At 38.9% G+C, this 23,519-nt stretch overlaps 1 protein-coding gene across 1 annotated transcript; it reads right to left on the bottom strand.

Annotated features, from left to right (window-relative positions):
* Nucleotides 1-1,573: 1,573 nt before the first annotated feature.
* ADGRG7 (adhesion G protein-coupled receptor G7) lies at nt 1,574-23,354 on the bottom strand. The gene is made up of 16 exons (XM_085525829.1): nt 23,245-23,354; nt 20,508-20,615; nt 17,468-17,599; nt 16,520-16,629; nt 14,292-14,447; nt 13,496-13,587; nt 12,644-12,762; nt 12,446-12,559; nt 11,162-11,322; nt 10,050-10,199; nt 8,691-8,803; nt 6,992-7,353; nt 5,907-5,988; nt 5,165-5,326; nt 4,205-4,361; nt 1,574-2,267 (listed from the first exon to the last, which is right to left on the bottom strand). The coding sequence occupies exons 1-16, from the start codon at nt 23,351-23,353 to the stop codon at nt 2,043-2,045; spliced, it is 2,352 nt and encodes a 783-aa protein (XP_085381955.1). The 5' UTR covers nt 23,354; the 3' UTR covers nt 1,574-2,042.
* Nucleotides 23,355-23,519: the final 165 nt, after the last annotated feature.

Genomic DNA, 23,519 nt, shown 5'->3' with positions numbered 1-23,519 from the left:
GGCTGCCCAGAGCCACATCCAGCCTGGCCTTGAATGCCTCCAGAGATGGGGCATCCACAGCCTCCTTGGGCAACCTGTTCCAGTGTGTCACCACCCTCTGTGTGAAAAACTTCCTCCTAATAATGAACATAAACCTTCCCTGTCTCAGTTTAAAACCATTCTCCCTTGTCCAAATCAATCTTCCTCCATAATATTTCTTTATCAAAGGAGCTTTTTCCCTGTGTTAACAAGGAGAAACTTCCTGAACTTAAAGCACACATATCACAAAGAATGCCAAAGTTCACTACATTATTAAGATTAGTATATTCCACGTGTATAGATAAGAGTTGAACTATTGAGCCTACAAGAATTAAACATATAACCAGAAAAGGCTAAATTTTGCTTTGCTTCAATTTTATAATTAAGATCCCCTGGATAAGGAAAAAAAAAAAAAAAACCCATAAAAATTATAATTTTCAATATTTTTTATGCTGGAAATTTTTTCTTTTAGTTCTGACATCCTTGGTACTTGCTCTAAAGTGTTTTGCTAGTATCTAAAAGCATTCAAAACAGTGTGTTTGATGTGGTTAGTTAAAAGTCAACATTTTGCAATCCAGTATTATATATACTTTGGTTGTAGTTTTTGTGTGTGCATGTTTGGGTTTTTTGTTTTTGCGTTTTTGGTATAATATGGGAATAATGTATTTATTAAGCTTTTAAAAAGATCTGTATTCAAAATTAAATGGGATTTGGAGAACAAGAAAGTGCTATTACTCTTTGAAGGAGCCACCCTCACAATATCATAGCTGTTTTTGACAGCATGATCGTCCTTCCTAAACCACATTATAATTGCTAAAGCTAAAGGAGTCAGCAAAGGCAGGTGTTACAAATTGGATTTACAAGTATTTAATATGCAACCTGAAACATACATAACCTGTCAAAAAAAAAAAAAAAAAAAAAAGCCATAAAAGTATCGATTACCTTTCCTAGATAAGTTTTACTGACCTTTGCCTTTCTGGAGCAATGGTGGTGAACTTCAGCCTTGTGTCTGATAGCTGGCTCTTTTGGAGGCTTATTAATGGGGGAGGCTGGCCATGCTTTTTAAGGCAGGTTATGAAAAACTCAACATAGTGATAGTATTTGTTTTGTAAACCAGAGACAGCAAGGCATAGAAATGCATTTGGAAAAAAAAAAAAAAAAAAGATAATGTTTTTTCAAATTGCCTGTCCACATTTCTCAGGCTTTTTTTTCTTCACACAGAGAATGAGATGTGCCAGAATATTTACTCCCATTTGGTAGACAACAGCCCTCTACAGTGGGCCTTAGAACTCTGCTCAAGGTTACAAAGGGCAAAGAGCTGCTTGTTCCTCTGCCAAGCTCTCCATAACACCAAAGGATGGAGAAACAGAAAGAAAGGTGCAGCCAAAAGCCAGAATGTGGCCAAATGCTGGCTGAAGTACCCCAGCTGGTATCTGGCAGCACCTGTTTACTTCCAAAAGGGAACAGACATCCTAACATAGGTGAATGCTGGGGAGATGTGAATAGTACCTAGATTATATTTATATATATATATTTATAAGACAGGCACAAACTCAACATTTTATGGAGGTAGTACATATAGTTTGGACTCAGACCCAGCAAAAACTGTACATCTGATTTACCTTCTGGTTTCTTATTAAATTAAAATTGTTCTTGCAAAAGGGAGAGAAGAGCTACAATACACAGTCTAGGTAAATGTGTTAAACTGGCCTGAGTGATGAAAAAGGCATGAACAGAGCAACTTCATATGTCTGTACTGTAACACAAATCTATAATAGCCTCCTTTCAAAGACCTTTCTCCGTTGCCTGCAGTGCAAGTGGTATCAGGATGTACCGTTGTGTTACCTCTGCACAATCACACACATGCAGTACTACTTTTTACTCCTGCTGTTCTTGTCTTAAAATCTATTCCAGGCTACCTGCAGTTGGAACGGTATGTCCGTCATTCAAGATACCAGTGAGGTCTACATAAAGCAAGCCATGAAAAAAACATTCAGGATTATATTTAATATATTTACAGGTTTCTAACAGCCGTGAGGGAGAGTGGACAAGGAAATATTTTCCGTAGAAGTCTCAGATAATCTGAAAATTCCCTGGGAATGCTTTGAAGGCTGTGATTTTGAAACATGGTAAATTTCTGAGGGCAGATAAAATTGTATCCCTGGTACCCTCAAAACAGAAAACACTTCAGAAGCTTTTTTCTTGAAGATTGGGGATCTGAAAGTGTACAGAATACAAATCTGAAGTCCCTATGGAAAAAAAACCAAAAGCACAGCATTAATGTTTCATTGATAAAAGTAGAAGAGATTAGTTAGTATTATTTGACCTGAAAAAAAGAAAGCAACTATAAGATAGTTTTCAGCAACCACTAACAATGACTTTAACACCTTGAAATACATGAAATTGCAGCTATAGTTACCTCATTTGCACATTGTAGTGAATTAGTTAATATGTCTTCTAATGAATAGGACGCATGTAAGACTTGCTTGACTCTTAAGCAATAAACATGACTGGTGTACCCTATCATTATTTTCAGCTGACATATATGGAGGTAAAGCAGGACTGAAAAAGTTCTGAGTTCTCATTTAAAACGTTAATTGAGAGAATCCTGAAGGGAAAGGAAGAAAAAAAAAAAATAAGAAGAAAAAAAAATAAAAAAGGAAAAAAACCTAATTCTTTGAAACAGATTTGTATTCTGTCTCTGTTCATTATTTTAGTTTTAAATCACAGAATCATTTAATCATAGAGTCATAGAATGGTTTGGATTTGATAGGACCTCAAGGGTCATCGATTTCCAACTCACCTGACAAGGAAGTTTTTTTCCTGATATTCACTCTGAATATCATATTGCTTTGGAGAAAAGCATTTGTGGTTTTTTGTTTGTTTGTTTTTGTTTTTTTCTGTCTTCAGTGGCAAAGCTCTCCTTCAGGAATCCCAGACCCTGGAGGCTAGTGAGAGGGTCTGGGGAATGGAAGACTTCCCTTTAGTCAGGGACAAGGTGGCCCGTGAGCACCTAGACAACCCCACTGTTCATATATCCATGGGACCTAGTGGGGTGCATCCACGAGTGCTGAGGGAGCTGGCAGAGGTGATTGCTGAACCCCTCTCTATCATCTTTGAGAGGTCTTGGAGAATGGGGGAGGTGCCTGAAGACTGGAGGATAGCCAATGTCACTTTGGTCTTCAAAAAGGGCAGGAAGCAAGATCTGGGTAATTACAGGCCAGTCAGCCTCACTTCTGCCCCTGGAAAGGTGATGAAACAGCTTGAGCTGGATGCCATCTCCAGACAATTGGAAGAAAAGGAGGTTATCAGGAGTACTCAGCATGGGTTCACCAAGGGGAGGTCATGCTCGACCAACCTGGTAGCCTTCTATGACATTGTCACTGGCTGGGTGGATGGGGGGAGAGCAGCGGATGTAGTCTACCTTGAATTCAGCAGGGCATTTGATACTGTCCTTCATGACATCCTTATAACAAAGCTGAGGAAGTATGGGATAGATGAGTGGACGGTGAGGTGGGTTGAGAACTGGCTGACTGTCACAGCACAGAGGGTTGTCATTGGCGGTGCAGAGTCCAGTTGGAGACCTGTAACTAGCGGATGGTGAAGGACCTGGAGCATCTCCACTATCAAGAAGGGCTAAGGGAACTGGGTCTGTTTCGCCTTGGGAAAAGAAGACTGAGAGGAGACCTGATCCAGATCTATAAATATCCAAGGTGTGAGGGGCAAAGTGGCGAGGCGAGGCTCTTTTCAGCAGTGTGTGGAGACAGGACAAGCGGAAATGACCAAAAACTGGAAGTTTCATAGGAAGTTCCACACGAATGTGCATAAGAACTTCTTTATGGTGAGGGTGACGGAGCACTGGAACAGGCTGCCCAGGGGGGTTGTGGAGTCTCCTTCTGTGGAGATATTCAAGACCCTCCTGAACACCTACCTGTGTGACCTGGTATAGGTAACCTGCTTTGGCAGGGAGGTTGGACTCGATGATCTCTGGTGGTCCATTCTAACCCCTACAATTCTGTGATTCAGTGATTCTGTGACCAGAAGGACAGCATCCCTGTCTGAAAAAATTCTGTATCTGCATTCAGGTCTTCCACTCTACCACCATTCATTCAACAAATGGATCAGGCATATATGCATTTTTTTCCATTGTCTAAATTGTTAGTCTCAGAATTGCTAGATACTTTACCTGTGTGGCATTAAAAATGCAGAACACGTAGCTGAAAAAAAGATTTGTTTCCTCATGACTTATTAGCATGAGATAGCCAATCGTCCAAGTGATTCCAAGCACTACAACTATGGAGATAGTGGCAGTCATCTTTTTCATGAGTGAATCCTTTTTATTCCTAGAAAAAAACAAACACACACGAAAATCCTTCTCTGTCATTTAATCTCTTTTTGAGTTTAAACTTTCTTTTTTTTTACTTACTGAGGGCTATATTGCAAATATCTGTTACACAGATGAACTGAGAACATATATCTTACTGCATTTGTTTGGGGTATCACCCGGGAAATGAATTGAAAAAAAGAAATCTGCCCAAGCATGTACGAATACTTCGTCTCTGGAATATCTAGTGTGGTTGTATATTTTTTTGATTGAAATGTGATGTTTACCAAGGCAACATGAAACACTGGAAATCAGCATGTTTGCTATGATAAGCTTTTTGGAATAACTTCAATCCTAATGTTCACAGTGGTCAGTACAAGAATTAGCTGCTATTGAAATCTGGATATCCAGTTTTTCTTAAGCACAGAAGGAGTCAGAGATACAGTATTTCAGTCTGCTTTAACTATTAAAATTGTATGTAAAAGGATTGAAGTGCAAAGCTTTGTTGAATAGGTTAGTTCTTTGGCATTAGTAAACAGTAAAGCATAACTTTCATTGAAGCCAAGTTGAGTAACATGGCAACCAAAACCAGAGTGATGGTTGTTAGTGGGGGAAGCCTGCAATGTGCTCATTTCTGTAAATGAGAAAATCCTGACCCCTTACAGCAGTGGAAATTATTCTCTGACTGCTTTAAGTGTGCATTACTTTAAAACAAAAGATTTTCTCAAAAATCTGAGTTTCTAACAAGGAAGTCGGAGCTCTTAACAAGAGATTTGAGGAATATACATTCTGAAAGATCTCAGGAATTCTATGCCACCTCACCTTGTCAGGTTTTTGTTCTCCTTCCATATCACGGAAACAATGATCTCGACAAAGATGATGATGTTAAAGAGGAGTATGAATGCTACTGGCAAAAGGAAGGACCAGAACATGGGCTTTTTCATGCTGAAATTCTGATTGTGATCCAGGGCTGCAAGCCAGCAACTTTTAATATAAAAAGAGACAGTTTCAAAAGATTTGTCAGGCACGTTGTTCAATACAGCAAAACAAAACCAAACAGTTGGCTGTTTTTCATCCTGAAGGACCTCCTAGGGCTTTTTTGCCCTAGCCTGTCTCTGACTGGCAATCATTCCTCAACAACAGGGCTTTCAATTGTGTTTCTTTGGTGAATGCCATTGATTTATCAAATAAAATGCAGAGGTGAATATTACAAAGGGGCATATAGCTAACCGAATAGGTATCTGTCTGCCATATACAAGTTTAGAGTAAATATTGGAATAAATCTGAAGAGCAAAAGGAAAACCTTTACAGATAAAGGTTGAAACAAAAGCAGAAGCAGCTTCAGGAGGGTGAGGTTCCCCTGCAATCATATTTACCTCCTTTTTTTTTGTTGATAATAAAGTGAAAGTTAAGTTTGAGTGAAGAAAGTTGTTGTTGTTCCTTTTTTAATACAGACACTTAAATATACAAAATAATGTACTAAAACTAAACCTGGAATGGTATTAATAATAAGCCATCATGTGAGGTATACGATAGCAAGTATTGAAATGATACACAAACTTACAATTCTTCCTGTCGGTAGTTTAAAGCTTTCCCTTCTCCATAAGTAGCTCCGAGTGTTATTGCAACTACTACAGCAGGGACCCCTAATTAATAAAAGAGACATTGGCTTGTTATTGTTCAGTTACACAGAAATGGCTTATCTCCATTCTATGTAAATAACTTCTTGCTTATTTCCTCCTTCAGCCCTACTGTAGATCTTCCAGACTGCCAACTATTGGCTGTGCTCTCAAAGTCTGAGAAGCAGTGAGTCAGAAATCTAAGCTGCTTGGTAGATGCCATTAGAAACAACATACCACACGTGCTGAATACACAACATGGAAAGGGCAGGTAGTCTTGTCTACTGTATCAGAACGGTGTCTTGAAGGAGGCTGGGATTTTTACTTCACCTACTGAGCATTTAACTGCATTCTTCAGTCCTCTATCATATAATTTCCTTTCAGCCTGCAGTGTTGCTGCAGTGTTACTGTTTTAAGAATGCACTCTAATTAATATTATTACATAACATTATATTATTACATAATATTACTCAATAATATTAATTATTAATAGTAATTAATATAATCTCATAATATTAATAATATTATTACATAATAATAATAATAATACATCATATATAACAAATTATGTAAGTCAGCCCATGCTTTTGGATGCATGCAAGGCTCTGGTGGAGGTCATGACACATCTCAGAGAGAGCTCAATATATATATATAGATATATATAGAGAGAGACTTTGAGTCTATATATGCAATCACTGTATCTAAAAAAAATAAAATCCTGTAGTTGACAGAAACTAATTGTTGAATACCACAGTTAGTGTAAAGATTTGTCCTACATGCAATAGATGTGTGTTGCTGTGCTGGTGAATGAGCTCTTGATTTCAGTGCTGCACCGAGAAAGTGAAAACAAGCTTAGCTTATACCAGTTGAGTAAACTGTAACAGGGGATTATTTATTATTTATTGCCTAAAGCAGAGAGAGAGAGATTACAGTTCCTCACTACTGATCTGCTATTTTATACCTCTCTCTGACTGTACTATGTACTGATATTTTGGTAAGAGTTGGAAATACGTACAGCTTTAAATCTTACCCCATCCGATTGCTGACATGATTAGAACGAAGTGTCCAGGAAAGGGTTTCATGGTCCTAAGCAGCAGTAAGTACAGCTGTGCAGAATTGAGTGCTGTCCACATAAATGTTGCCAACAAAAAGTAGTGCAGCAGAACAGCCACAACCATGCACCAGGCATCTGCAGGAGGATCTACCACATCAGATGTGAGTATGGTATTAGTGGTGGTGTAAGTATTGAATTGCTGGTTATTTCCACTGGTATCACTACTGGCTTTCCTGGCATTTTGGTTTTCAATTCCAGAGATGAAGATGATGTTAAAAATTAGCATGGAAAAACAGAGACTCACTAACATCCACGTTATAGATGACTTTCGTGTTTTCCTATTTGTAGGAATATATTTAGGAGGGAAAAAAAAGGGAAAGCAAAATAAAAGAGATTATAAAACACTTATTCATTCGAGTTGATATCAAAAGCAAGGTAGAGTGTGCAGAGAAAAAATCTGAAATACATTGACCTTGATGGAATTACTCCAAATTTACATTCATTCAAGCAAGATGAGAGAGTTCTTAATGCATAATAGCTACAGCTCTGTTGGCATGACTTTGCTCCTTGCTCAAGGAGGAATCACAAAACACCATTAAACCCAGACAAATCCATCTAGAAAATCTACAATAATTGTATCTGAATGTAATAATTCATTATAAAACTGTAACACAAGAAGCATACTTAATCTGCATTGCTATATATCATGATGCTTTGAAATCATCTGTTTCCTACAGACATTTTATAAACATGAGACAACAAAGTATATAAACTATCAAACAGTAAGCAACAGAAAGCAGAGAAATGCGTAAATGGGACAGAAAGAGGAGAAACTTAGGAGTGATTTATATTTTTCCACATGACTAAAAATCAAAGGGAAAAAAGTGAGGACTGAAATGACTAGCAGTAAATGAAGTAAATGAAGATATAAATGTAACAGACATATTCGTAACTACTGAGAAGAAAGATAACTGATTAGAAATTGTATGTAGTAGCCAGACATGGGATATACGGGAACATAAGAAATGGGCCATTCTGATGATGAAAGATTATTTCACATTTTTTAGGTAATTAATGAGAACTAAGAAGCAAATGCCTCATTGTGTGGTGTGGATCAATATAGCAATAATACAGCTGAGGGTCTGTATTGACAAATGACTGACCCAGACATCAGAGAGTCAAGGAACATACTGTTATTACACAACAGAACACCACTACCCCCATGGAGACTGAGCAAATATCATGCTAATACATAACTCAGAGATCACATTTGTAGTCATGATTGTGGGAGACGATGCCAAAAAGGATAAACCCTTGAGTTGGTCCTCAGTAGCACACAGTGCTTGCTTTATTATCTCATAGCTGGTGAGCTGCCCTGTAGCAGCACCCCTACCCATTCTTAGATTGAACATTTGTGTTGGAAAAAACAGAAAACAAACCATCCACCACAGCAAGGTGGCATGCCATAGCTTCTTGTATATAGACATCTCATAACTTCAGCAACAAGTAAGACACCTTCCTAAACTATGCAAAACAATTAGATAGTTTTTTAATACTGTCTGCTGATCAGTGATATTGCCATATGCTGCAATCTGGATTCTATCTATGTTTTCCCCCAAACTAAATACAGAGCAAAACATTGTAGCTTGGCACAAAATACAGTTTTACATCTTACCTAGTAAATATTTGAAACAAAATGGTAATGACAAGACCAGCAATGGACAATCCAACACCAACGTAAGAGATATACTCCAAAGGCTTAGCGTATTTATATTTGATCTGAAAGGCCTAGAAAACAATTTGCATCAGTTGTAAGATAAAAAGATATCATTTTCTTTGTAAAATTTGTTTCTATTTGCACACGGAAATGAAAATATTTTAGTAAAGTTATGACTGATGCTAGGTACTGCCAAAACTTCCAGATCACATAAAATTATCCCTGACATCAAATCAAGAGAGGCTTGTGAAGAACTGCAAAAGAAGACTTAAGAAAGCCAATCAGATGTTCAGCAAAATAGCAATTGAATTATTCATAAAGAGATGTAAATCAACTTAGACTGAAAAGAACAGCTTTAACTTTTCATATTCTAAATTTTGACTTCTGAGGTCAAGGTCTAAGAGAAGATGTTGTGAGGAATTCTAAATCAAAACCAGCCTTTGTATAGTGTTAATGAAGCAGTGAGCAAAATTTAAATGCAGTCAGAGAAACAGAAAATAACTATGCTTAAATGAATGGAAATCTTCTCTTAGAATATAGTTGTTTTGTGCAAATAAGGGTATGCATATAAAGGGAAGCAAGTAAATATTATAAATATGGAAATGCTGTTCTTTGAAGGCGAAGTAAAAAGAAACTGAAATCCTTACACTCAGAAAGTGAGTGACCTGATGCCACCCAGAGAGTGCTTTGCTCAGAGAAGCGGAAACCAATACTGGCAGAATAATGAAGGATGGAGACAGTCATACCCAAATAGTCTTGTAAGTATAAGAAGGCATTATATAAAAATAAATGGTAGTAGGTTTAATATTTGCAGATGAGTTGTTGCTTGTTAACATATAAGCAAAGTGCCAAGTGCTTTGAGTTGTCTGCCCAGCACAAAGTAGTACCACAGCCAACACAGATCCCAAGGTACTCTGTTGTTGGTGTCAGGCTACCTTAGGTTCCAGACATTTAACAGTCAGCTGCAGCAGCTTAGGTGCAGAGCTGGGGGCTACCACAGCAAGAGGGGAGCCACCACTTCCTTGCAGCTTAGGTGCAAAGTCAGGTGGACATGGCCAGGCTTTATGCCAGAGTAAGCCAGGATGCACCCATACCTTTGGCCTTCCATCATCCCAGGGAAAACAGGTCCCAGTTTGCCAGCTCGGCCAAAGATCAGAGAAAAATGGGTACATCTTCAGCTGCTGCTCCTTCTAGCTCAGCACTCTCCAAGCCAGGGTACTGCACTCAAGCCCTTGTAAGTCAGAGATCAATTGGAAACCAATAATAAAAGAGCTACTGCACCAGACTTTGCCCATTTGGGAAAGATTAATGCCCTACCATCAAAACAGCAAAATTAGTAGTGTGATTGCACTTGCATCTCAAGAATTGGTCTCTTCCTTTCGTACAGCCTGCGGTGCTCCAGTCGTTGATAGCATAGTCCCAAAAGACACAGGCATGATCATGCAGTTGAAGTTCGGATGTATTGTACTATGAAATGGGGTTACAAGAAGAAAAATGAGCTAGAAAAACAAAAACAGGTATGCACTGGTGTACAGACAGTTATCTTTTGAAAAGAGAGCTGACAGCTACTACGAGATTTCCAGGCTTTCCAGGAAGCTTTATGAAGGATATCAGTAATAGCTGGCTTTTCAAACTCTCAACAACCTTTCTCAGTCAAGACTGCCAATGAAGTTTTTATTAATTATTAATTATTCAGGTAATTACAGTTCAGATCAACATCCACAAAGCATTAAATAAAATTCCAAGAAAGCCTGCACAGGCCAAACAACACTTTTCATACATTAGAAATCTTAAATTACTGCCACTTGATAACTGCTGAATCTACACTGTAAAAGGAATACAATATAAATTCTGCAAACCATCCCCTGCCCTCGGCACATGGCTTGCTGACAGCTTGCTTCTCTTCTGCAAGCTGAAGAAGCCCAGCTCCCTCAACCTTTCTCATAGGAGCCCTTTTATCATCTTCACGGCCCTCCTCTGGACCCGCTTCAACAGTTCCATATCTATCTTGTGATTGGGGCCCTAGACTTCACTGCAGTACTCCAGCTGGAGCCTCACAAGGGTGGAGAAGAGGGGGACAATCACCTCCCTCTCCCTTCTGTCTTTTTTTTATGCAGCCCAGGATACAGATGACCTTTTGGGCTGCAAGAACATGCTGCTGGCTTGCATCAACCTGAAAGCCCAAATCAGAATCCAGCACTCTCTCAACTACTTACTGCCACAAATAAAGGTGGTATGCCATAAAAACAAATAACAACAACAAAAACCCACCATCCTCCCTCCCACAAAACAAACAAAGAAGCAAGAAAAAACAACCAAACAAAAAAACATCTCTACTTATATCTCTTTCTGAAGAGATTACTGAAGACAGGTAGTAGAACAAGGACAGCCTCTTGTCAAACTGAACATGGCATTTCAAAGAAGCTTACCTTGGGATTGAAGGCTATTTCAACACCACTGGCTCTTCCGCCATCAATATTGCCGGAAACAATTCGTTTAGATAAATTATTGTTACTCTTATAAATCCTTGACTTGAAGAGTTTGTCATTTTGATAAAGGACAAAGCCAACTCTGCCATCATTTGACGAACCTTCGCTAGGCAAACAGCAAAGAAGATATAGATATCAGAGAAGCTGGTGCCTTAGAAGTAGCCTATTCTATGCTGCTCACGTATTCGCTATTTACAGCAGATTTTTGTCAAGATATGTAGGTAGAATCTGTTTAAGCTGTAGAGAAGAATGTCTTTTCTATGAATCTCAAAAGATTCATCTTCAATTTTTGCTTCAGTGCAGTGTGAAAATAATTTCCTTTCTCTTAATGCCATTTCTGAGGAAAAACATCGACAATGAGGATAATATCCTAAATCCAGATATATATACACACTCAAAATGTCCAGGCTTTTGGTATTACTAAGTAATAAACAGTAACAACACGGACATTTACAACTGGTAGGAAGTCATAAAATAAAATAGATTGGCTGCTCTTCTCACTTCAGCCCGTTTTTGGACTCTCTTGATTTAAATTACGAGTCTTAATTTCTGCTGAATTAAAAAAGCAAAAATTGTGTTTTATATAACTGATTTCATTCCTAGATTTTTACTTTTTCTTTTATCGCGAAAGAGTAACATCATTTTATAGCTATGTCACAATTTTGCATTTAATACTGAATTTTATATATATACATATATATTTAATAAGCTATGAATTCAGTTGAATCCTCTTGAGAGAAGTGTTACAGGCAATATGATAAAGACTTCACATGATCACACTGGTTTTCCACAGGATCATTGTCAGCGTCAGTGTACTGGCTGACACCTGACAGTAGCAAGAATTTTCACTGAAATGGCTGATGACTTTGGATTTCAGGCAAGGTAGATATGTACTGGATTTTGATCTTTATGTCTACAGAGATTTGGTCAAAGATTCATTACATTCTGAATTTTTAAAGAACAGAACAAGTGAAAAACAAAACATAAAAAGCTTTCTAGCCATTACAGGCACATCTGCATTAACCTATATATAAGATTATGTGGCTTGTTTGACATGTGTGGTTTTGTGCCATTGTGTTTGGTACCAACATGCATTAAAAACGTTGTTATAAAAAAGTTTACATTCAGGTTCCATTTTTTTAAAGTTATTTCCAAAGCACGTTTTTAAGGAATATTCATTCAAAATGTTCCCAGGTTCAGATTTCAGTAGGTAAAAGAACTTACTGTTACTTTTAATATCAAGCAGTATCTGGACTTCAGTACTCAGTTCACTAGTAAGCCCAGGGACGTTTTCCTGTATTTCTAGTTTTGTTGATGGAAAATATCCCAGGGTTGTGTCTAGAAAAATTAAAAACATCTGCATTAGAATTTATGGTGCATACCTCCCTGTGCTTGTAAATCCAACGGCATGTGCAAGCTTACCTCTCTGTGCCAAAAACAGAACTGTAGAGGAGCTGAGTTTCAGTGGAGCAGACTGGACTGCCACATTGGGCTGAGTGACATTGCCCGTCAAAGAAAATTCTTCCATTGTTTTCGTGAGGCTGCAATAAAATAATGAATGGGAAAGAAGACACCTTTAGTTGTCACAAACAGTCATAGGCTCAGCTCGCTCTCTGATTTGATTCTCTGGCACATCAGGTAGAATGAAGAGGCTGTCCATGTTCTCTCTAAGAACAGGGGAAATTCTGCTACTTTTGAAGTCAACAGAAGCGTTGCTTTCTAACATCAGGAGAAGCAGGATTTAGTCATACATGGACCTGGGAATGGGGACAGTGTGAAATCTAGCATACAGTCAAGCATGAAACAGCTTGTTAGGTAAGTCAGAAATTTCTAACAAACATAGGAAGTTGCTCCTTTGTGGAGAGAGTGTTGGTAGCTTTCCCTTTCCACATGCTATGAATTACAATAGTACTTCAGACTTCTGGGAAGTGAAGTGAAATAAAATGGAAATGGTTTTAAGTGGCAGAATACCAGCTAGTAGGTTAGTCCATCATGTAAACCCCTATCTATCCGCAGACAGTACTGTGAAACGTGAACTGCTGATGACAACCAACAACCATACTGGAAAATTCCAAATGTCCCCACTTATTCCCTGCCCACGTTCTTTATCCAAAACAGAAAAAAATCAGTCAAAAAGGTGTAAATTTACTGAACAAATCAAATGCACATTGAACACTAAAGAAGTTTTCATATGTTCGTGATGATTTTCATTAAGAAACACAAGGGAAAATGCAGTTTGCTACATCTAATTTAAAGGGCAATGGCTGACATTACCTTGCTGTAACATTGACAAGATTATTGTCATTGAATTCTGTTTCATTGGCATCCAAGAGCTGACTCACTGTAGTTAGAACTGCCACAGATGCCTGAGTCAAGAAGAAAAAAAATAAGTACTGTTCGAAAGCAGTTAAACTTAAGAATCCCTTGTTTACAGTGAGTGTCCAAACTTTTTTGCTTGTGTGAAACATACTGAATAGGGAGCAATTATCTTGGGCCACATATAATATATATTAATGTATATACGTATCAAAACTTTTTGTTTAATTTATATTCTTTATTAAAACATTAAAAAAAAAGCAACAAGAACATAAAAGTAGGGGGTCAGATGTGTGTAATCTACATAGTGCACTGGCAAAGTAAGAATGCAGTAGTCATTTCTTGAAAACATATGCTGTGGAGTAAACAAAATATAGGATGTAATTAGAGAGAATATAAGCTTAGAGCCAATGGTTCACATGTACCAGATCCTATTAACTTAGGGAATATTAAATGATGACTTTAAACATCAAATGATGCTAGTATTAGAATTTCAGATATGGGCAAGTCCATACAACTGATAAACCCAAATTTACATTTGGCTTTGGTAACTAAAGCAGCAGTGAATCCACAAAAATGCACTCAGGGCCACTGGATCATTAAATGGCAAAATGGATGCATTTGATTGTGTTGTTATGTAAAGTTAATCAGAAGCACACTGGAGAAAGTGTTCCTTGTGCTGATGGAGGGAAGACAGAATCCATATCCCAAGTATTAAGCCATAAAAACTTTCTTCTGTCCTATTAATACTCACCTGAGAGTCTTCTGAAACATTTGGTTTTCTTAGAATCTGCACTGCAATATTTGCAGCAGCAGAGATGTTCTGCGTTGTCAGTCGACTGGGAATGGAGGTAAGGATCTGAGTATTACTTGCAATTGCTGAAACATTGCTGGTGTCTGCAGTTCCCACCTATCAGGGAAATGCCATTCAGCAAAAAGAAAATAAGAAAAGGAAAAAAAGAGACATCATTTTCAGAACTTTCTTACATGAAATCAAATTATACATGTAGCAAAAAAAGGAGTTTGACCATGTCTTTCTCCACTTCTTCCTAGCAATGGCTGCAGGCAGTAATAAGGCCTCCTTGAGCTTCTGAGTTTGCAAACTTCTGTCTGCCTTTCACTATTCCTTGAATAACCAGAACTGGATTTTTTGAAAAGCCATCTGAAGAACTAAGAAATGTCATTCAGAATAGCAGTGCTTCTTAGCGCAGCGCTCATAAGCTGGACTGAGAACGCTGTCCTCTCTTTTGCACGTTGTAGGGCATCAAATTGAAATAAATATAGAAAAGGAGAAAATGTTCCAGTGCTGGGGATAATAACAAGAGTTTTTAGAAGCTCTGGATGGATCCAGATGGAATCAGTTACCACTTAATGTGCATAAACACCTGTAATGTCTTAAGCATGCAAACATAGATACAAAATAAGGCATTATCTGTACATTACATGAAAGCATAGCTAGGTAACAATAAGATTTAAGGGTGTGCTAATCATCAGAAGAATATTTTTCATAGGTCATAGAGATTGACTGAACGGTGCACCAAGTCATCTCTTTTCTAAACCATTACGCTATCAAAATCAAGTTTAATTAAATCTCACAAATTTGAGGAGTTCCTACAGCTCAGAGTAGTAGGAAATAAAGGTTAGTGTGCTGCATAGGGAAGAAAGAGTTTTCTATCTATAATCACCAGATACCTACTATTTGATTTGATAGCATCAGGATGTGCACCATGTGAACACCATGTCACTGTTCTGACTTGCAGCATCACTTTGTATTCATAGTAAATATTTGCACTGACAGGCATAAAACCCTTTTAAATCTGGCCTGTGGATCACTAGGATAAACATCTCTTTGTACTCCTAGCTTGCACCTTCAGAACCTGGGCTGGCCTAAGTTCACTAGATGGCAGCACAACATAAAAAAAATCATAACAAAACTAAAAATCTGGCAGCAGAATAACTTTACTTTGCAACCAAATGCATACCATATGTTGCTGCCCAAAGAGGTTATGGAGTCTCCTTCTCTATAGAGATTCAAGAAGCTTTCCTATGTGACCTGCTGTAGGGGACCTGTTTTAGCAGGGCATTGGACTTGATGATCTCCAGGAGTCCCTACAGTTCTGTGGTTCTATGATTCCATAATTCTGTGATATTATTACAGAGAAGATTTTACTTGTGATCCATTTAATGAAAGTTATACACTGGGAAATTATCTTAGTCTCAAGGATTCAAGCAAAATAAATAAATAAATAAATAAAATGAATAATCAGCTCTCCTAGAGGAACTGTATCTGGTTTCTTTTTCCTTTTTTCATTTGGAACTAGTAATAGGGAATATGGAAGTAGAAGCAGAAGAGGAGCAGTTGCTGTTTGTAGCATGCATAATGGTGTTCAACGACCCATGTTTTGGGGGTATGGTAGAGCTAAGCCTTAAAGCAAAGCATAAGGTCTTATGGTTTTATCAGGAGCAGCTTGTCATTCAGAAAGTTACTGAGGGACAAGAGTGTTTCATCCATGCTCATCTTATCATGGGATTGAATGGAGAGGCTTTGCTCTTAATCCTTCCTAACGGTGTTAGCACCACTGTGTTCTCTCCTGCTGGTCTTCTCCGGATCCCTTCCAGTTTCTCCTTAATTCAGTATCCTGGGTTAGCACTGCTTCTACTCTGAGGTGTTTGCTGTGAAATGGGAACCTGAGGGAGGAACTTCCAGGCCGGCTGGGCAATATAAAATGGGATGCTGCGTTCAGGCAAAAACAAGCAATGTGAAATAATCACAGTTGGAAAGAGGCCATTTGCAAAACAGACACATCCCAATAATTCCTCTGCAAATATGTTCATGGTTTGTTTTTCTTTCTGTAGAGTTTTAAGAAATGTAACACAACTACACACTTTGTGCCTTAAGTACCTATTGCATTTCTTTTAATGTGATGCTGCAGAATCTCTGCCGCTCTTTAAAGAGCATGTTAAGATATAATTGAAGATTACCTGTAATGCTAGAGAGTCCAGATTTTCATTACAATTCAGAATACTGGGAGGTTCTAAAACAGGAATGATTCCCTTTCTGGAACACAGCCGGACTGCAATTGAAGAGTTACCTGTAATATTGTAAAAAACATTAAGGTATGCATTTAGTACAGTAGTACGTGCACATGACTTCATTGGGAATTGAAACTGCACACTGGGTGTGACTATCTATCTGGTCTTATTTGCTGTTTGCATATAAAACGCTTATCTCTTGGGATTAAAAGTGTCCATCAATCATTGTACATTTTCCAACGCGTTTTGTACTCAGACGAAAACTTGTCAGAGTTTACAAAATTACTCCTGCCAGATTCAGAAAGGCTTTAATATGCTAGAGCTATAGAAACACTTCTTTTAAACCAGAGACAAAAAAATACCAACACTAAACCATCTGAAAAACTGTTTATCATGTCTTGACAAACATACTCCAAACATCACAACATAAATAAGTAAATAAAAAGGTCTTGTGGAGATCCTTGCAATAGGAACTCCTCCGTAAGGTCTTGAAGGCTGGTATATGCTACTGGAGTACTCTGTACTTCCCAGGTCTCTTATTTGAGAAGCCCAAATCCTGCTTTTTTTCCCTCATTTAAGTGATACCAAAATGCAACCACAGTTCATGGAAAGTGTCCTGAATCCTAATGTAAGGTAGTAAGTTATAAAGAGATAATTCTTCTATCAAACACTTGTTCATTAGTGACATAAACTGACTCTCAGCCAGGTTCTGAACAGGCATATATATGTGTATCATATCAATTACATTTGAGGCAGAAGACTGTGTGGATAGATTTATGCTCCTGCTGCTTGAGTTCTGCTTTAAGCAGAGACCTCTGATCTCCTGCTCTAATGAGCTTATATCTTTCACAAACCTTACACTTGCCTTTGGGAAGCAGAAGTGGAAGAAACACATACCATTCACAGTGTTAGGTTCACACTTCTCTTTGGAGCTGCTGTATTTACCCACTACAATCCTTCCAAAAGTAAGGTTTTTAATAACGTTTTCAGAAATGTTCACTGTGTAAACACTGTCTTCACAGAAGTTAACTGTACAGAAAGAAGAAAACATATTTTGATCAAGCGTTTTTAATAGATGGAACAATTTTCACAAATAAAATGTTAGTGAGACAGTAGAAACTCATTGAATCTTTTGCTTTAAATTAAATAAATGCCTGTTAAAGCAGTTGGGTAAATCTTACCTAAAACCAAACTGCTGTAAGAGGTGCTTACAAGGTCGCCAAAGACATAAAAGCCCATAACTTTTAATATCTGCACTATTTTCACTGCCTCAGCCCTCGTATATTTGAAGTTGATAAAGCTTCACTCTCAGAATCTCGTTACCCAGGTATTAATTGTATTTGTACCTTAATGCCACAGAACACAGCAGAGGGGGGACAAAAATCCAGATTTGATGTAAATGAGACTGCAGCAATTAATGGTGGACAGTATTTGGCGATCGAAACATGATGTGGTTGCTGGAATGGGAGGTGGTGGCACAAGAAGGCCCCCTCATGCTACCCCAAACACCACACCTTTGCCAAACACTTCATATTGACTGTGTCTATGGGCAGGATGGTGAACTTAGTAGACCTGTGGTCTGACCCAGTATGGCAGCCTATTGCATTCTCATGTCATGCCACACTGCTACAACAATGCAGATTCACCTTTCAAATGCTTGAAAATATACCACAGCATGGACTTAGGATTTGCAGCATCTTGTACTTGCTAACTGTTGTCAATTAAGACCACATTTCAGGTGATTGTGTCCCATTGGCAGGCATTAGACAAAGAATATTTATTGTCCTGATAGGACTCAGGAGATTTGGATCCCCTCTCTATGTCCTGACACTGACTTCCTTGCTTAGACACATAACTTTCTGTGGATCTTATTTTCTATAGGTTCTATATTTCCTCAACCAGCAGTCTCCTTGTCTATACCCATGTCCCAAATGCAGATATCAGCATTTGCCTTTGCTGGCTATTGTGAGGTTTCCACTGGACTGATCCCCAGATTTCTCAAGGCTCTTGTTTATTGAGGTGAGAGCTAATGGCCTTAATTTGCACCAAGGGAGGTTCAGATTGGGTATTAGGAAAAATTTCCTTTTAGAAGGAGTACTGAGGTACTGGAACAGGCTGCCCACGTAGGTGGTGGAATCACCATCCCTAGAGGGAAGGAGTTAATTTCAACCCAGCTAATGGTCCATTCACCCAGATTGTATGTTATCAATCACTCACCAAATGAGAACGCTGAGGTAGACAATAACAGAGGTATCTTACATCTGTCACTCTCCTGTTGTTTACAAAACCAGCCATTTCCTACAGAAGGCAGTCAGGTTGCTCAAGCTTGAATTGCCATTTGTAAAATCATACTGACTGCTCCTAATTATTCTCTTGTCTTTCACATGCATGAAAATAGACTCCAAGAGAATGTAGTCCAGCATCTTCTAGGGTCAGTGGTGAAATTAACTGGCTTATGGCTTCCCCAGTTCTCTTCCTTTAAGGATGGGCATAATGTTGGTCTTTTTTCAGTTCTCTGTAGCCTCTCCTTATCACCATGGTTTTTCACAGGTGACAGACTGCAGCCACAGTGACATTAGTTAGATCTTGCAGCACTGTTGCATGAATCCTGTCTATATCGATGTACTTTAATACTTCTGTGGTGATGCTGCCTTTCTTCTGACATTGAAACCCAGGAATGAGTACCTAGCCCCATCACTCCTTTTTTCAACTTCCTGAACAACCTTTGTGCTGTTTGTCCACACTCTCAATGCTCCATTGGGCCCTAACCCCTCACCTTTATGTCCTACATTCATGTTTTTATTCCCAATACATGATATATGCATCTTTATTTTGTTAGTTCTTAGAGAGGAGGCAATGTCATGGATAGTTGGGAGTGGCTAGGAAGGACAGATATAGCCCATTAGCAAGTTGAATTTGTCAGGAAAGGATAATAATGGACAGATGGGCACTATAAACTTTTACAATTGACAGCAAATCCAATACAGAATACCCAGAGGAGAGGACATAGGAAATTAGAATTAACATGATTTGCTTCTAGTGCTGAAATTGCAGCTGATTCCTCTGAACTATTTTGCTCAAGTGTTCCAATACATCATGAACTCATCCAACCTGTCATTGTTTGCCGGCTGCTGTACCCAGCCCATCACAAGAAAGCAGTATGGCAGACCTGAAGTTTCCATCTACTTAGCATCCTCACCAAGAATATTTTCCTGGATAAGCTGCAGACCTTGCAGCATCCATCTGAAAAATAGAGTGAGTTCATTTGACAAAGGTGCAGCTGCACAGCTAACCACATGGCAGCCTATTTGCATGTCAGAGTGGCCACAGTGAAGGTTGCTACCTCCAAAAGTGTGTGCTGGCTGGTCTTACCAGCCTTGGTGATCATCTGGGAGCACCCCCTCTGTTTACACCAGTGCAAAGATGCTGTGCTGTGGCAGAGGAGCCTGAAATGGAAGGCAGCCAGGCCAGTGCTACACCAGGTGTCAGAAATCTGACTCACCCAAAACTTGTGGCTGCAGTAGCAGGAACTGAGGATACTGCAGTCCCCTCAGTCGTGCAGAGTACTGAGCTGAATAGTGCCCTCTTGGCACTGGCAGATCCAGAGAGAGCAATACCGGCCCCTGACATCCGACTCAGATTTTCAAGTCACTGTGATGTTCAAACAGAGGAATTCAAACAAAGGCCAAACTGGCTAGAAACAGACCACAGACAGCTGAAACCTCTAATATCTTCCCCAGATATATTACTCATTCAAAAGAATGACAGAAGTGGGTGAAAGATAGAGCCTCAGCAAGCAAGATGAACCACATCACTGCTTGCACATATGACCCTGCTGAGCAGGGCTGAAGAGACAGGAGAGAAGCCAGCAGCCTCCCAAAGCAGAGGGGACCACAGACATAGCACCAATTGCTGGTGCTACCTTGCTTTTACTGACCTATATCACAAAATGGTCCTGCCCACTCGCTGGGGCACACGCAGGTAGAATCCTGGCAGAGTCCACCATTGAGGCAGAAGCAAGGAGGTACCACAGGTCCTGTAGTTTCTGCATAAATAAATTATCAAGATGTTGATACATATAAATAAACATGTAAAATATACATGCAGATGAATAATTTGATGAGGGGAAGAAACAAATATGATGCTGATTTATTTGGATCTTCATCTAAAAAATATTTCATTCTGTGATCCACAGGCTGGCACATACTCAGCCACTAGTTCATCCTTATCCCCAGTAATAATGCTGGGGATACACCTGTGACAGTAGAGTAAAAGCTTTCAGAAATGAATCTGCATTTTCCCACAAAGACATAGGCAGAAACTGTTCTGTGTAGCTGCCAAAAGAGCAGGAGCAGTGATGGTGTGGGCCTCCAGTCTGCAAGAAGCTCAAGCTGTTGAATATGTGAAAAGCACAAATTGCTTCTGCAGGGTTTCACAGGAACAAGGGGGCAAAAGAGGGCCACAGATTCCCCAGACCCAAACTGGTAATGAGCAGATGGATAATCAGACATCCAAGAATCACAGAGAGATATTCTGATTTAAGCCAGGAACTATGGTATAACACAAATAAAAACCCATGCCCTGGTCTCAGCCACAGCTTCTATTCACACTCCAGGACAGGTGCCAATTTTCATTCTGTCTTTTGGCGAGAATAGAGGGCTTTGTCTGAAGTAGTCATTGCACAGGCTGCAGCAGCTTTGGGAAACAAAAAAAGCAGAATATATGCAATAGCAGTGAAATTGCTGATCTCAGAAACTTCTGAATATGCCACGATATTGGCATTTGAGAAATGGCTTGAAGACATGGGGAATTCCCCACAAACCAAGACTTCCTCTCAGTTTATCTCACTCAGTCCAGAAGTGGAGGGTGGAGTTTGGAGTCCATCTGTGACATTCACAGTAAACATTGTGCTCTAAGTGCAATTTATTCCTTGGAATTACACAGAAAGATGAGACTGAAGCCTACAGATGGATATGACATTTTAGTGTCTGTGTTTTGAGATGCTGGCAAAGGGAATAAAGCCAGGCTATGTAAAAGTTAACAGTGCTGTCAGGAGCACGTGTGCTATTGTATATTCCTCATGTTCTCACTAAGACTGCTTAATTTCTTACATTTTAATGGGATTCATATAATTGGAAGATTATTGCCAAATAGAGGGAGTCTGCCACGTAGCTGGGGTAATTCAATTCTTGGAAAGCATTGCTCAACTCTTGCTCATGTTGCTGCTATTTAGTATTTGTATTTCAGTCTGCCTCAGCTATGTTTCAGCCAGATGTCTATGATGCTAGTGGAATAACATCAATGGGCAGCTAGGTAATGTCTCCACTTGCCATCAGTTGTCCAGAACACATGGTTTCTCCACTGGAAATCTTACTGAAAAAGGAAGGGAAACTCATACAACAATTGAGAGCTTGATGCATCAGATTTTGGGCTGCCTACAGGAGAGTAGGGGAAGGCAAGCAACCAGGGCAGCCTTGGGCTGGAAGCACTGATGGTGGTACTTCTACAGCTGAGAAGGCTGTTGGGATCTAACTTTCACGATTACCCTCCACGTAGTAAAACTCTTAGGCCTAAATAATAGTGGCATGGGCTTAAAAACATAGGGTTATTCTGTTTTTATTTTAAGTTTCAGAAAACATATTCCCTTTTATTTGTCTTTGGCTTTTAAGTTTTGTAGAAATTAACCATCTCAAGAATCACATTCATTTTGACTATATATATATATATATTTAATCAAAACTAAGATTGTTGTATCATGCTGTGTCATTAAGAACTTTTTATTTTGTCATGTTTTGTTCTTAAACCAAATATCCCGGGAACTGCTAGGGCTGATACTTGCAGTTCAGGTTTGGAAAAAGAAGAAACACTACACCATCTATGCACAGCAAGTGCTGCATCATGTGGGCATGAAGATATCCTCCATCCTTGAAGCAACTGCAATTTACAAGTTAAGCAATTACTATTTACTTCTGTGTCATTTTGTGTGTTTAGATTTGCTCCCTCCCTGCAAACATCTGATAAATCACCTGAAGCAAATATAGCCTAATGAATCCAAATGTAAACTTTTCTCTGTTCTTCCTCTTAGCCCCTAGTTACATCTGACTTTTTGCTGAGCAAGCAGCAAGGAATAGCTGATTCTTTCTATGAACTTTATTTCTATACATGTCCATGCATGAATTTATATTGTACCAATTTATTGAGTATTCTACTGAAAGGAAACCCTGGCAAATTTTCTGCTTCAAGTTCATACAAGGAACTGTTTTCAGAGGGCACAGTGACCTGATTTTCAGGTATAGAGTATACAAATCAGTGTCTCCTACACCCTTCCACAAAATTTTCTGTAATGCAAATTGTAATAAAGTCATGGATATACACAGCACGTTTTGTTTATATGGTGTTCCTTATCTTGTAAAGCTAGATAGTAACTCTTCAAAGCACAGTTTACCAGCCTAGCAAGAGATTTGTTTCTATATTTTGAAAGGTAGATCAGATTTCTACCAAAAGAGTAAGAAACATTCAAGACAATTCGCCAAAGCCATGTCAGAGAGCTAATTAAAAACAGACCACCTAAAAAGCCCAGGGCAGAGATGAAGCTAACAGTAATCATGTTTAAGCACTTCAGAAATGGCAGAAGAACACAAAGAGCTTGAATACAGCAGAACTGTATTTCTTACCTTTGTGAAACCTGACAACAAGCTGCCAAATGCACAGGGAACAGAGGGTCACAGTCACTGCACAGCAGGCAATCCCAAGCAACACTCTCTCCCAGTGGAGTGAAGGCATGTTGCGGTGCCAAATGTCTGCTCTGCTATAAAATTATATTATACATCCATAACCTCGTGATGGATAAACCATTAACTGCCACTCGCCTACCGCTAGAACTTTAACCTTTTCAGTTCCATTTAGGAAAATAAGCACAAAAATACATATATTTGTAGAGAAGTAGCAC

Source organism: Coturnix japonica, chromosome 1 (genome assembly GCF_054131305.1).
Source record: "Coturnix japonica strain WE chromosome 1, WE-NBRP24, whole genome shotgun sequence".
NCBI classification, from domain to species: Eukaryota; Metazoa; Chordata; class Aves; order Galliformes; family Phasianidae; genus Coturnix; species Coturnix japonica.
The sequence above is the reverse complement of the archived record's forward strand: the minus strand, read 5'-3'. Positions and strand labels throughout refer to the sequence as shown.